Raw genomic sequence first — 12,766 nt, forward strand, 5'->3', positions numbered from 1 at the left:
AACTTAATTCACCCATCAGCAAACACAAGCATGTTATCGCTAGCGTTGGTGAATAATTGTATCCTGGTAAACGAAGGGTTAAATGACTCTTTGGCAGGCTGGGGAAGAAGTGCAAAAAAAATAAAATTATAGCTATTTTTTTTTTTGTCATATCTTTAGTTACGTTGTCTTCCCATTACATTTGTTAGATAACTATTTTATTTTCGTAACTTTTTTTTCCGTTTCACACCTATCTAGAAGGCGAGGGTCTGTAATACTATAATAATATAATAAGATTTTATAAGGAACATGAACTTAGAGAAATTCATAGAAGCTGAATGACAACTCCTCCCTCCTCTCCTAGCCCCATCCCTCCCACTGTGGAGACACTACACTCTATATAGAGGGGCTACAATCTCAAGGGGAATTTGGACTGTCCCAGCTGTGAGCTGTACAGGTTCCAGACTCTTCTGTTCATCCCCTGCTTTAGTAAATTGGACATCTGTAAGTAGTGGCTGGAGTTTTCATGTAGAACTATTACTAGTGCATAGAGAGAGGACAGATGGTGTGTAGTGAGGTTAGAATGAATGTATAGTAACTAGTGACAAGCTGATAGTTTTTTTTATCATTACTTTTTAAAGGATCTTCACAGAGTTAAGACAATTACAGCGTATGTTGTTTATGATTTTTTATTAGTGTATATATTTCTGCAAATGTATATGTATGTGTGCGCCTATATATATATATATATATATATTTATTTATACGCACACATTTACAATTATATACATATATATATATACGTCTTGGTTTTTTATGTATATGTGTTGCTATAGTATAGTGTTTTGTATAAATTACAAAGCTTCAATCACTATAAATTGCTAAATACTTTAAAAATGTAGGATTTTTTGTCTTGCAGTTAGTATAATTGAAAAGTCCAAAGTGTTTGCGACAGATAATCCTTTTAACAAAGCTGCATACCTACTTTGAAGCAAGAGACTATTCGTGTTTTTAAAATGCTTGTTGTAGGTTAGTGAGACTCTGTATTATTTATGGATGTATGGAGGGATAAAACGGTACATTGATGCAATCAATAGAAACGTACAATCTTTCGTCAAGGATATCAAAACTTCGTGCACTATGGGTTGTTAACGATATCTCATTTGAATTCCTGATAAATGGATAGATGGATAGTTGGATGGATGTATAGATGGATAGATAGATAGACAGACAGACAGATGGACAGATGGAGAAAATCTCATTCATAAGATGTATTTGTAAGTCGCTGACATATTCAGTAGATATCTAATTATCTATTCCTCACTTACATTTCTTGAGGTAACAATGGATAGATGAACGAACAAATAGATAGATAGATAGATAGATAGATAGACACGTGTCTTCATTCAAATAATGTATTTGTAAGTCGCTGACATATTCAGTAGAGGTGTACAATCTTTTGTCTCCATACTCCTAACTCACTCAGTGATTATCTAATTATCTATACCTCACTTACATTCTTGAGGTAACAATGGATGGATGAACGAACAAATAGATAGATAGATAGATAGACACGTGTTTTCATTCGAATAATGTATTTGTAAGTCACTGACATATTCAGTAGAGGTGTACAATCTTTAGTAAAATATTTCTGTACTCCTAAATCAAAGAGATTATCTAGATGTCATTTGCATTCTTGATATTTACTTAATAAAAGTAATCTTTTTTAATTTTTTTTCATAAAAACAGATTGCACTAAACATCCTTTATTAATGATCCCTTTCTGTACCACATCAATCATCTGGCATGGGAAGGAAAACCTTGGCTTTCCAGCTACTGTGGACTATGATTCCCATGATGCACCAGCAACTAGAAGCCTGCCAAATGGGTATCAGTCCACTGGCAACTGGAGCTCCAGATGTTCCCCTTAACCCAATTGAACTGCTATAGAAGTCTGTGCATTTTGATCATTTTGGCTTAGATCCAACTAAGAAATTCACAGGCTTGTCATATGTCTGTGGATCTAAGAAATTCACAGGCTTGTCATGTTTCTGCCTATGTGATGGGGACTGTTACTATTTTATTGTAGAATCCCTTCAGTCATAAAATTCCCTAAAAGGTATTTGTTATGGATTAGTTATCATGCCTTAAGGATAACATGACCTTATATGGGCCCACGGACAGACATTTAGCAAAAGACTACTGCATGCAACTTGTTTGAACTTCATGTCCAAATATAAAAAGCCTTTCTAGTGATTTACGTTTAGATTTATTTCCCTTAGTCGTATACATTTGCTGATTGGTCTGTAAAGACATCAAAAAGCACCAGGTCTCAGCTTGTGTTAGTAAATGGCTACATGTATACTGCATTATTTTTTAAAACAATTTCCAGTACTTGTTTGAGAAATGCTATTATGGCTGTAACGCACTGTGCAGAGCAGGAAATGTTTTGATTTTGTGAGATACAGGGAGAGATAAAGTGAATTGTTGTTGGTTTCAAGTCACTCAGATTTTAAACAGGATAGCCAAGCATCTTATCGCCATAATTGGTGGTAGTCTGTACAGTGTGTTGCTTTGATCCTTTGATTTTTTTTTTGTTTTTCCTTTGAGGTTCGGCCCCAAAACTGATTACTGACACTGAAGGGCTAGAACGAAGTAACTTGGATAGATAGTGAGTCTGTATATACCAGCATCTTTACGATCACTAAGAATTCAGCTTGTGTTATTCAGTAAAGGGTCAGTTGTCAGGAATACACAGAGATTGAAAATGAATTTCAAATTTCAGGCATAACAGACAAATTGAAAACATAGCTAAATCATATTTTTTACAGTTTTCTTTTTTACCAAAAACTTTGAATTCAATTTGGATTACTGACAATTCACACGTTGGGGAGTAATCCTATATATAACTAATCATATTCATTTTGATTAAGGGCAGAATACAGAATATTTGATAGAGTCCTAACCTCAACATCTGAGGAAAGGGATTTTGGGGTGATTATTTCTGATGACTTAAAGTTAGGCAGACAATGTAATAGAGCAGCAGGAAATGCTAGCAGAATGCTTGCTTGTATAGGGAGAGGTATTAGCAGTAGAAAGAGGGAAGTGCTCATGCCATTGTACAGAACACTGGTGAGACCTCACTTGGAGTATTGTACGCAGTACTAGAGACCGTATCTCCAGAATGATATTGATACCTTAGAGAGAGTTCAAAGAAGGGCTACTAAACTGGTTCATGGATTGCAGGATAAAACTTACCAGGAAAGGTTAAAGGATCTTAACATGTATAGCTTGGAGGAAAGACGAGACAGGAGGGATATGATAGAAACATTTAAATACATAAACGGAATCAACACAGTAAAGGAGGAGACTATATTTAAAAGAAGAAAAACTACCACAACAAGAGGACCTAGTCTTAAATTAGAGGGGACAAAGGTTTAAAAATAATATCAGGAAGTATTACTTTACTGAGAGGGGAGTGGATGCATGGAATAGCCTTCCAGCTGAAGTGGTAGAGGTTAACACAGTGAGGGAGTTTAAGTATGCGTAGAATAGGCATAAGGCTATCCTAACTATAAGATAAGGCCAGGGACTAATGAAAGTATTTAGAAAACTGGGCAGACTAGATGGGCCGAATAATAAGAACTATCATTAGTTTACAAAGTTACCAGAGCAGTTGATGCTATTCCAACGACAACAGGAATTTTGAGCATTTAGGTTAAAGTATTTTAATCAAGTATAGAAAATTTCATGTCAAAAAGGTCATCAGTAAAATGTACCGTCTTAAAATCATGTCCCGGAAATTAATATTCGGCAGAAAATGTTCTGCGCTGGGTTTGAGATACTTGTTAAAGGACATCGCCAGTCATTCGAGGACATGTGGTCACCTTGTAAGTGACGATGATAATTCACAATCAGGTGTACAGGCGTGACCTCGAAAAGCTTATATCAGGCATGTTTTAATAGAGTTGTGACACAGAGAATCCTTCATTATTAAGCCCAAATAGGTATGCCATTTAAATCTAGCCTATTTTTAGCTACTGAGGCCTCAAACTATACTGGGTGTTGACCTGTAATAACTATTATAAATGTTGTAACTATAAGAGTATCTGTGCATGGGTTTTCTGGAGCAGAGAACCATTAGTAAATGAAGAAAGGACATTATTAAATGAGTGACAGACTGCTCAACTTCCACAGTTTACTTTACACAGAACACACGTCTTTCTACAGTTTAACAAAAGCCAATTGTGTATGGAAGGGATAGGTATCTTTAGTGAAGTAACAGCAGAATTCTTAAAAGTAACACATGCAGAGTATAGCTGTGCATCTCTTCCTGAGTTGTGTTTCAAAGCTGTTATATACAGCAAACACAAACTCCAAGGAATCCATGTTTAAAATGGAATGAGGCAAACATGTGATTCTTTGCTAAACTCATTTGCATATGCCCACCCAGAATCCTTTGCAGTAGTAACATCACTGCTGATTTGTGATTTCTGTGGAAAAAGCAAGTCTTATGGCTTGACTGGTGTGCAGATTTTTGTTTTACATTGTATTAACTATCCACAGACTTCAGGTGGAAGGGGTTTTCAATCACAATTTTTCCCCACCATAACTTTTTTGGTTTGTACTAACAATAGTGAATTATAATAGTACGTTTTCATTCGTCTAGCTGAATTACCATAAACCAGCAGATTAGGTATACAGCAAAAAGTATTACAAGAATTGAAATGTTAATCCTATTTCAGATTAAGGATTATCAGGTAAATGTATTGAGCAAGCACAAGGAACTATTCTAACTGCTTGGTCGGTCGTTTTTTTTCATTATTTTAAAAAGAGACACAATTCAGAGTCAGCAGGGTAATTAAGAAACATGGCGATCAATTCTCTGGTCATTTCAGCACAATTCCTTAATTTCGTTTTGAGAATCATAGGATCACTTTTGACATGCAGGTGGTTTGCTTAACAGACCTGTGTTACAAACTGTTACAGGATTATTTACTAAAGTTAAAATTCAAAGTGAATTTAAAATTTAAGGTCAAAATAGCTGAACTGGAAAAATTCTCTATGTCAGCTAGGCTTTCATTCAGCTACTCTGACCTTAAATAGTGTAGAATTTACCAGTTACTGTAGAATTTACCAGTTACTGTAGAATCTACTGGTTATATTAGAATTTACCGGTTACTGTAGAATTTACCGGTTCCTGTAGAATGTATTGATTAGAATAGAATTTACCAGTTACTGTACGAATTACTGGTTAGAATAGAATTTACCGGTTATTGTAGAGTTTACTGGTTAGAATAGAATTTACCAGTTACTGTACGAATTACTGGTTAGAATAGAATTTACCGGTTATTGTAGAGTTTACTGGTTAGAATAGAATTTACCAGTTACTGTGGAATTTACTGATTAGAATAGAATTTACCGGTTACTGTAGAATTTACTGGTTAGAATAGAATTTACAGGTTACTGTATAATTTACAGAAGTGATGACCCTTATGCTGTCAAGAGCTTGATTCTTTCTGGTATGCCAGAGATCACACATATTCCTTATAGGGTGCTCTGTGCTGCAGACCATTTGCTCTTGGACGTGGTTGGCCTACCTAAACATTTACTGCCGCTCTTAGACGTAAAGCAATGGTAAATTATCCTAGTTTGGATAACCCTCCCTTATAACTGCAGGCATCCTCCAGCAGAGACTTCCTTAACCTTTCCCAAAGAATGGCTATCTGACTTATTCAGTACGATAAGAATTTACAAGGAAAGATTTTAGGGAAAAATAGCTTGCCGAGGAATGTTTCCATCCTAGCCAAATATTTGCAGATCACATTTTTTTAGTTCTCATCAATTCCAAGATTAGTGGATAAACGCGTAAATATTTAATGCTCTGCTTATTGTACACTGTAATAAAATATGGTGGATTTCTAAAATGAAAATATTAATAGATAATAAATTTGACCTGGAGTGCACAAATGGTGTGGATAATAAGATCATCTTCTGATAAGTACATTATTTGATCCGTATGTTGTCCTAACAAAATCACAGGCATTATACAGATTATAATATGCTCTTACCTGATTATCACATCTTTCACATACAAGATACCAGATGCACATGGACAATATTTTAACCTGAAATTTACATAATCCACAAATTAATTAATAATATTTATTTTTTTATTCATATGTCCCAAATTGAGTCATGTGAAAGCTAAATTTAGAAAAAAATTAAAAGTACATCTAGCTCCTTCTCCTGTAAAAGTGGAGATCATTTTTTTAAATCACCGATTGGTTTCATCAAGATCATTGTTTAGGAAAGGGGTAGGCAAACTTTGGCACTCCAGATCTCGTGGGCTACATCTCCGCTAATGCTCTTTTAGTCATAATGCTGGCAAAGCAGTGTGGGAGATGTAGTTTACAACATCTGGAGTGCCAAAAGTTGCCTGGTTTAGGAGTTCAAATAAGAGGACACAAACGGCTAGCTTGGATCTGGCACGCCTGCCCTCACAGCTATTCATAAGGGCTGGCAAAGGACTTTACACTTGGTCCAGTATCCCTTCAATGTTTGCCTTTTGAGTACCAGATACTGCATTTGATTCACGAAACAAAATACACAGTAACCAAAGTTTTATGTTAAATTATTATTTTTATTTGTATTAACAGATTAATTTAGCAGACTAGAAACAAACAAGCTACCATATTCAAATTTATCAAAATAACGTATATAAAATGAAGCCAGTGTTTGTATAGATAAATCTTTAAATGGAAGAACATGTTTACATTTATGGTATGTGACTCTTTCAGTCAAGGTTCTGTACAAAAATAATTAATTATTCTACTTTTCGATTTTCTCAATAGGTGACCATCAAAATGTCGCAAAAAGCGATGAGTGAAGATGAAAAATTCCTTTTTTTGGACAAAAACTTCTTGAACAGCCCACTTGCCCAGGCCGACTGGACGGCTAAAAAATTGGTCTGGGTTCCTTCAGAAAAACATGGATTTGAAGCGGCCAGTATTAAAGAAGAGAAAGGTGACGAAGTGCTGATTGAACTGGCTGAAAATGGGAAGAAAGTTACCATAAGCAAGGATGATGTCCAAAAGATGAACCCCCCTAAATTCTCAAAAGTGGAGGACATGGCGGAACTCACCTGTCTCAATGAAGCATCTGTGCTGCACAACCTGAGAGAGAGATACTTCTCCGGCCTTATCTACGTAAGTCCAAACATTTATTTCTTTGCTATTAATAGTTCTGCCAGACATCTAAAATCTGTGCCCTGGATGTTTGTCTCACTTATGCTTCGAACTGCAGTTTAAAGTGAATGAGGCAGAAAAAACATTCACTGCTATGTGCTTGACAGCCGAGAGGTGTTAGTAAGGGGATTTATATGGGGTTTTCTCTTAAAATCAGCACTTTTAATAAAATTAATCCAGTAAGCATCCAAAAATAAATGATTAGTACAGGGTTATCAAACTGTGGTTCTCCACTAAAGTATTCAGTATCCCCCGAAAGCCAACCACAGGCAGAACAGTAACAGCAGACACAGACTGTACATCCTTCTTTTTAAAGGGACACTATAGTCACCAAAAAAACTACAGCTTATGTAGTTTTTCTGGTGAGTATAGTCAGCCCTGCAGCCTTTTTGCTGTAAACACTGTCTTTTCTGCCTTTCTTCTTTTTTTTGTTTACATTGTTTCCTACGAACACCTCTAGTGGCCACTCCTCAGAGGGCTACTAGAGGTGCTTCCTGGGTCAGTGCTGCACAGTGTGACGTTCAGCGTCACACTAATCTTTTCCTATAGAATTGCATAGATCAATGCATCTCTATGAGCAGATGCTAATTGGCCAAGGAGTCATTTGACCTTGGCGACCTCAGCCAATCCTATGGGAAAGCATTGGTTTGGTTCTGATGATGTCAGCCAAGGAGGCAGATCAGGGGCGCAAAGCTGGAAATAAGGTACGTTTTCTTACCTTTTAAGGAGGGCAAGGGGGGCTAGCATGTTTTTTTAACACTATGTGGTCAGGAATACATGTTTGTGTTCCTGACCCTATAGTGTTTCTTTACATTGCTTATTTTAGTCATGGTGTTATATGACAACAGACGAAATGTGTATGTGAAGGGGATCCTAAACATAAAACATAAAATCCTATACATAACATAGCTGCAGGTGCAAACACATCTTCTTTTGTGCTTAATGGTATTTCATTGACTTGCTGACATTTAACGACGGTATTTAAGAAAACACAACAATCCCTTTATTTCAAAGATTGAGGTTTCCATTTGGGCATTATTTCAAAAATTTAATTCAGCTGTAATGATAGCAACAATTAGCAATTAACCCATGTGAATTATCAGTCAGGGTTATTGTATTACTGCATCTTTTGAGACATGGATGAAATTAAATATCCACTTCAGTCATAACCAGTGGCGTACACATAATCCATGGGGCCCCGGTGCAAACTTGATCCATGGCCTCCCCCTCCCTCTCCCCCCCTCTTATTCTCCCCCGACAGACACACACACATACACATACATACAGACACACATACATACAGAGACACATACATACACACATACATACAGACACATTCATACATAGAGACACAGACAGACACACATACACACAGACACACATACATACACACACAGACACACACACCTACATACATACATACATACACACAGACACACACAAACAGACAGACATACACACATACAGACAGACACACACACGACACACATACATACAAAGACATACATACATACAAACAGACACACACACATGACACACATACATACAAAGACATACATACATACAAACAGACAGGCACACATACAGACAGACAGACACACACACATACAGACAGACACACAGACACATACACACACACACACACACACACATACAAACAAACACACATATACAAACATTTTAAGTCATCCTCCTGTTTCCTACCTTTTAGGTGCAGGAGGGTGTATTTCCCTGGGGTCCAGTGGTGGCTCAGGTTAATGGGAGTCAACGTTCACACTCTGACTCCCTCTCCTTCCTCCCCTGCGACTCTCTGATAGTTGGGAGGAGTGACCGGGGCATTCACCTCCTCTCAGCAGCGATCTCATCACAGGGGGCCCGGTCGCGCTGTTAAAGCAACGCAGCGCTGACCGTGCCCCCTGGAAATCCATAACCATCGGGTGGCCATAACAGCATGAGCCAACCGATGGGCCCCTTGCACTTGGGGCGATTTGCCGCATGGGCCGGGGCCGCAAAACATGGCGGCTGATACCTGGTCGCAGGGGTCCACAATTCTGATTATGTAATGGATCTGATCTATATCCCTGTCCTTTAAAATTGTGACTTTGTTACATTGTGAATCACTTCTGCAATTACTTAAAGGACCACTCTAGTGCCAGGAAAACATACTCGTTTTCCTGGCACTAGAGTGCCCTGAGGGTGCCCCCACCCTTAGGGACCCCCTCCCGCCCGGCTCTGGAAAGGGGAAAGTGTTTAAAACTTACCTTTTTCCAGCGGTGGCGGAGAGCTCTCCTCCTCCGATCCTCCTCTTCTCCTCCCCGTCGGCTGAATGCGCACACGCGGCAAGAGCTGCGCGTGCATTCAGCCGGTCACATAGGAAAGCATTCATAATGCTTTCCTATGGACGCTTGCGTGCTCTCACTGTGATTTTCACAGTGAGAATCACGCAAGCGCCTCTAGCGGCTGTCAATGAGACAGCCACTAGAGGAAATAGGGGAAGGCTTAACCCATTCACAAACATAGCAGTTTCTCTGAAACTGCTATGTTTATGAAAAAATGGGTTAACCCTAGAAGGACCTGGCACCCAGACCACTTCATTAAGCTGAAGTGGTCTGGGTGCCTAGAGTGGTCCTTTAATGGCATTCCATACAGTTACATCATTTGAATGCAAGGTTAGCTAGCATATAATATATCTTGTTTAGAAATACACAGTTATGTTTTATGTATGTGCAAACATTGTTAGTGAGTTGCAAATTAGAATGTTGCATATTCAATCAATTTTAATAGCTACATTTTACATTTATCTAATTTCTCAGATGATTGTGGAGATTACACTCAAGGAGATGTGTTGGTTATTACCCTCTAGGTGCCCTCTGCTGCAAAAGTAAATTACTTTAACACCCTCATAAGCACACTGTCCCATCAACCCAAACACCTATTTCACACTTTTGATGCTCTTCTTCGCCCTTTTAACCCCCCTCCTTTCATCACCTTGTCCGCCACAAACTTTGCATCTCAATTCACTGAGAAGATCTCTACAATCAGAGAAGAGATCGCTAATTTCTCTCCTTCCCCTACCATTACATCACCCAATCCCACTCCCTCCACCATTCTACACTCATTCGCACCTGCTACAGCAGAAGAGGTTTCTGCTCGGCTCCGGTCCTCCCGCCCCACCACCTGTTCCCTCGATCCTATTCCTTCATATCTCATCCGCACTATGTCTCCCTCTCTTGCTCTTCCCTTAATAAAATTTTCAATCTCTCCCTTTCCTCTGGCACATTTCCCTCACCCTTCAAACATGCAACTGTAACCCCAATTCTGAAAAAGCCCAGCTTTGACCCCAACTCCCCATCCAACTACCGCCCTATCTCGCTACTGCCATTTGTCCAAAATCCTCGAGAGAGTTGTGTACACCAGACAGACTGACTTTCTCAAAACCAACTCTCTGCTTGACCCCCTTCAGTCTGGATTCCACGCTGGTCATGCTGTCGAAACGGTTGTGACCAAAGTATCCAATGATTTAATTGCCGCTAAATCTCGCGGCCATTACTCTATCCTAATTCTCCTTGATCTTTCTGCTGCCTTTGACACTGTTGATCATCAACATCTTCTTCACATTCTCTGTAATTTTGGTCTACGGGATACTGCTCTCTCCTGGTGCTTCTCCTACCTCTCCCAGCGCTCTTTCAGTGTTTTTTTCTGACTCTGCCTCTTCCCCCCAACCACTCTCTGTCGGCGTCCCCCAAGGTTCTGTCCTTGGTCCCCTACTGTTCTCTATCTACACTGCCTCCCTTGGTAAACTCATCAGCTCCTTTGGCTTCCGTTATCATTTCTATGCGGATGACACGCAAATCTACCTGTCCTCTCCTGATCTCTCTGCGCCCATCTTGACTCGTGTCTCTCAATGCCTCTCTTCGATTTCCGAATGGATGGCTGCTCACTTCCTTAAACTCAACCTGTCCAAAACAGAACTTCTGGTCTTTCCTCCCTCAAGTGTTACTACTCCCGTGTCTCTCTCCCTCCAAGTCAACGGCGCTACCATCACCTCTACCTCGCAGGCTCGCTGCCTGGGTGTTCTTATTGACTCCAACCTCTCCTTCATCCCTCATGTCCAATCAATCATCAAATCCTGCCGCCTCCATCTGAAAAACATAGCGTGCATCCGCCCCTATTTAACCCCGGATGCGGATAAGGTGCTGGTCCATGCTATTTTTATCTCTCGCCTGGACTACTGCAATACTCTTCTCAGTGGTCTTACGTGTTCCCAGATTGCACCGCTCCAATCTATAATGAATGCGGCGGCGAGGCTCATTTTCCTGTCTGCCCACACCTCTCATGCTCTATCAGTCCCTGCATTGGCTTCCAGTTAGAAATAGGTCTCAATTTAAAATTCTGGTGCTTGCTTACAATTCCCTACATAATGATGCTCCAACCTACCTATGCTCCCTAATACACAAGTATGTCCCGTCGAGGCCCCTACGCTCTGCCAAAGACCTACGTATATCCTCTGTCCGTACTCCCACCTCTAACGCTTGCCTCCAAGACTTTTCCAGGGCTGCACCTCTTCTGTGGAACGCCCTTCTCCATAAGAATTTCACCCAGTCTCCACTCATTCAAAAAATCATTGAAAACTCACTTCTTCAATAAAGCATATCAATTAAACTGTTAGCAGGTTTTCATCCCCCACCCTCCACGACTCCTCTTCTGCAACAGTCAAAAATTACCTACTAAGCCCTCAATTAATGCTTTTCTAACAACCTACTTCGTACCCCTACTTTTACCCTCTGTGTCACTATACCCCACTCTCTCTAGAATGTAAGCTCATGGAACAGGGCCCTCCACCCCTCTGTTCCTGTATGTCCAATTTGTCTGGTTACAATTACATGTATGTTAGTCCACCCATTGTACAGCACTACGGAATTTGATGGCGCTATTTAAATAATAAAATAATAATAATAATAACCACTTTAAAAGACTGAAGTGAGCACAGTGCTTGAAGTAACCCCTTAAAGCATCCAGTTGTTCTTACCATAATTATCAGAAACTTAAGGTTCAACCTTGTCTTCATACTTGATGACAAGTCAATACAATAGGTTGCATCACTGAGACATTGTATCGGGCATTACATAAACACCTTCATAGAATTCTGGAGTAAGTTTAAATTAGTCCTCGGCAGGTTTTATGTCCTTTTGCATCCCCAATCTGATCCTTATATGGTGTGCTATGTATACTTCATAATAATACGGCCTATTAAATGGACAACAGAGTGTGTATTTAGCTTGTTGTCAAATTACAGGACTTATCTCTGTGATAAATATCAGACAATCCACAGATTAGTCTTGTAGATTCAGATTTCGGCAAACATATAATGATTGTGAACCACACAAATTCCAGCACATTATTAAAACAATGTAATACTTGATAAGTTAATTGCAAAATTTAGAATAATTTCTGTGAGAAAAACAATCCGTTGAAAGTTGTTTTTATTGACAAAGATTGCATTTAATATGCTTTAAAAAGCCATTTTGTATGTATAGCTT

At 39.1% G+C, this 12,766-nt stretch overlaps 1 protein-coding gene across 3 annotated transcripts in view; it reads left to right on the forward strand.

Moving 5' to 3' along the window:
• Positions 1–387: 387 nt before the first annotated feature.
• Positions 388–12,766, forward strand: part of MYH11 (myosin heavy chain 11) — an 89,942-nt gene continuing 77,563 nt past the window's right edge. For all 3 annotated transcript variants that reach the window (XM_063430317.1, XM_063430318.1, XM_063430319.1), the window contains exons 1-2: positions 388–483; positions 6,834–7,187. In XM_063430317.1, coding sequence (XP_063286387.1) covers positions 6,846–7,187 — 342 coding nt within the window. In that variant the 5' untranslated portion in view covers positions 388–483; positions 6,834–6,845. The remainder of the gene's footprint in view (positions 484–6,833; positions 7,188–12,766) is intronic.

Source organism: Pelobates fuscus, chromosome 8, assembly GCF_036172605.1.
Source record: "Pelobates fuscus isolate aPelFus1 chromosome 8, aPelFus1.pri, whole genome shotgun sequence".
Classification (NCBI taxonomy): domain Eukaryota; kingdom Metazoa; phylum Chordata; class Amphibia; order Anura; family Pelobatidae; genus Pelobates; species Pelobates fuscus.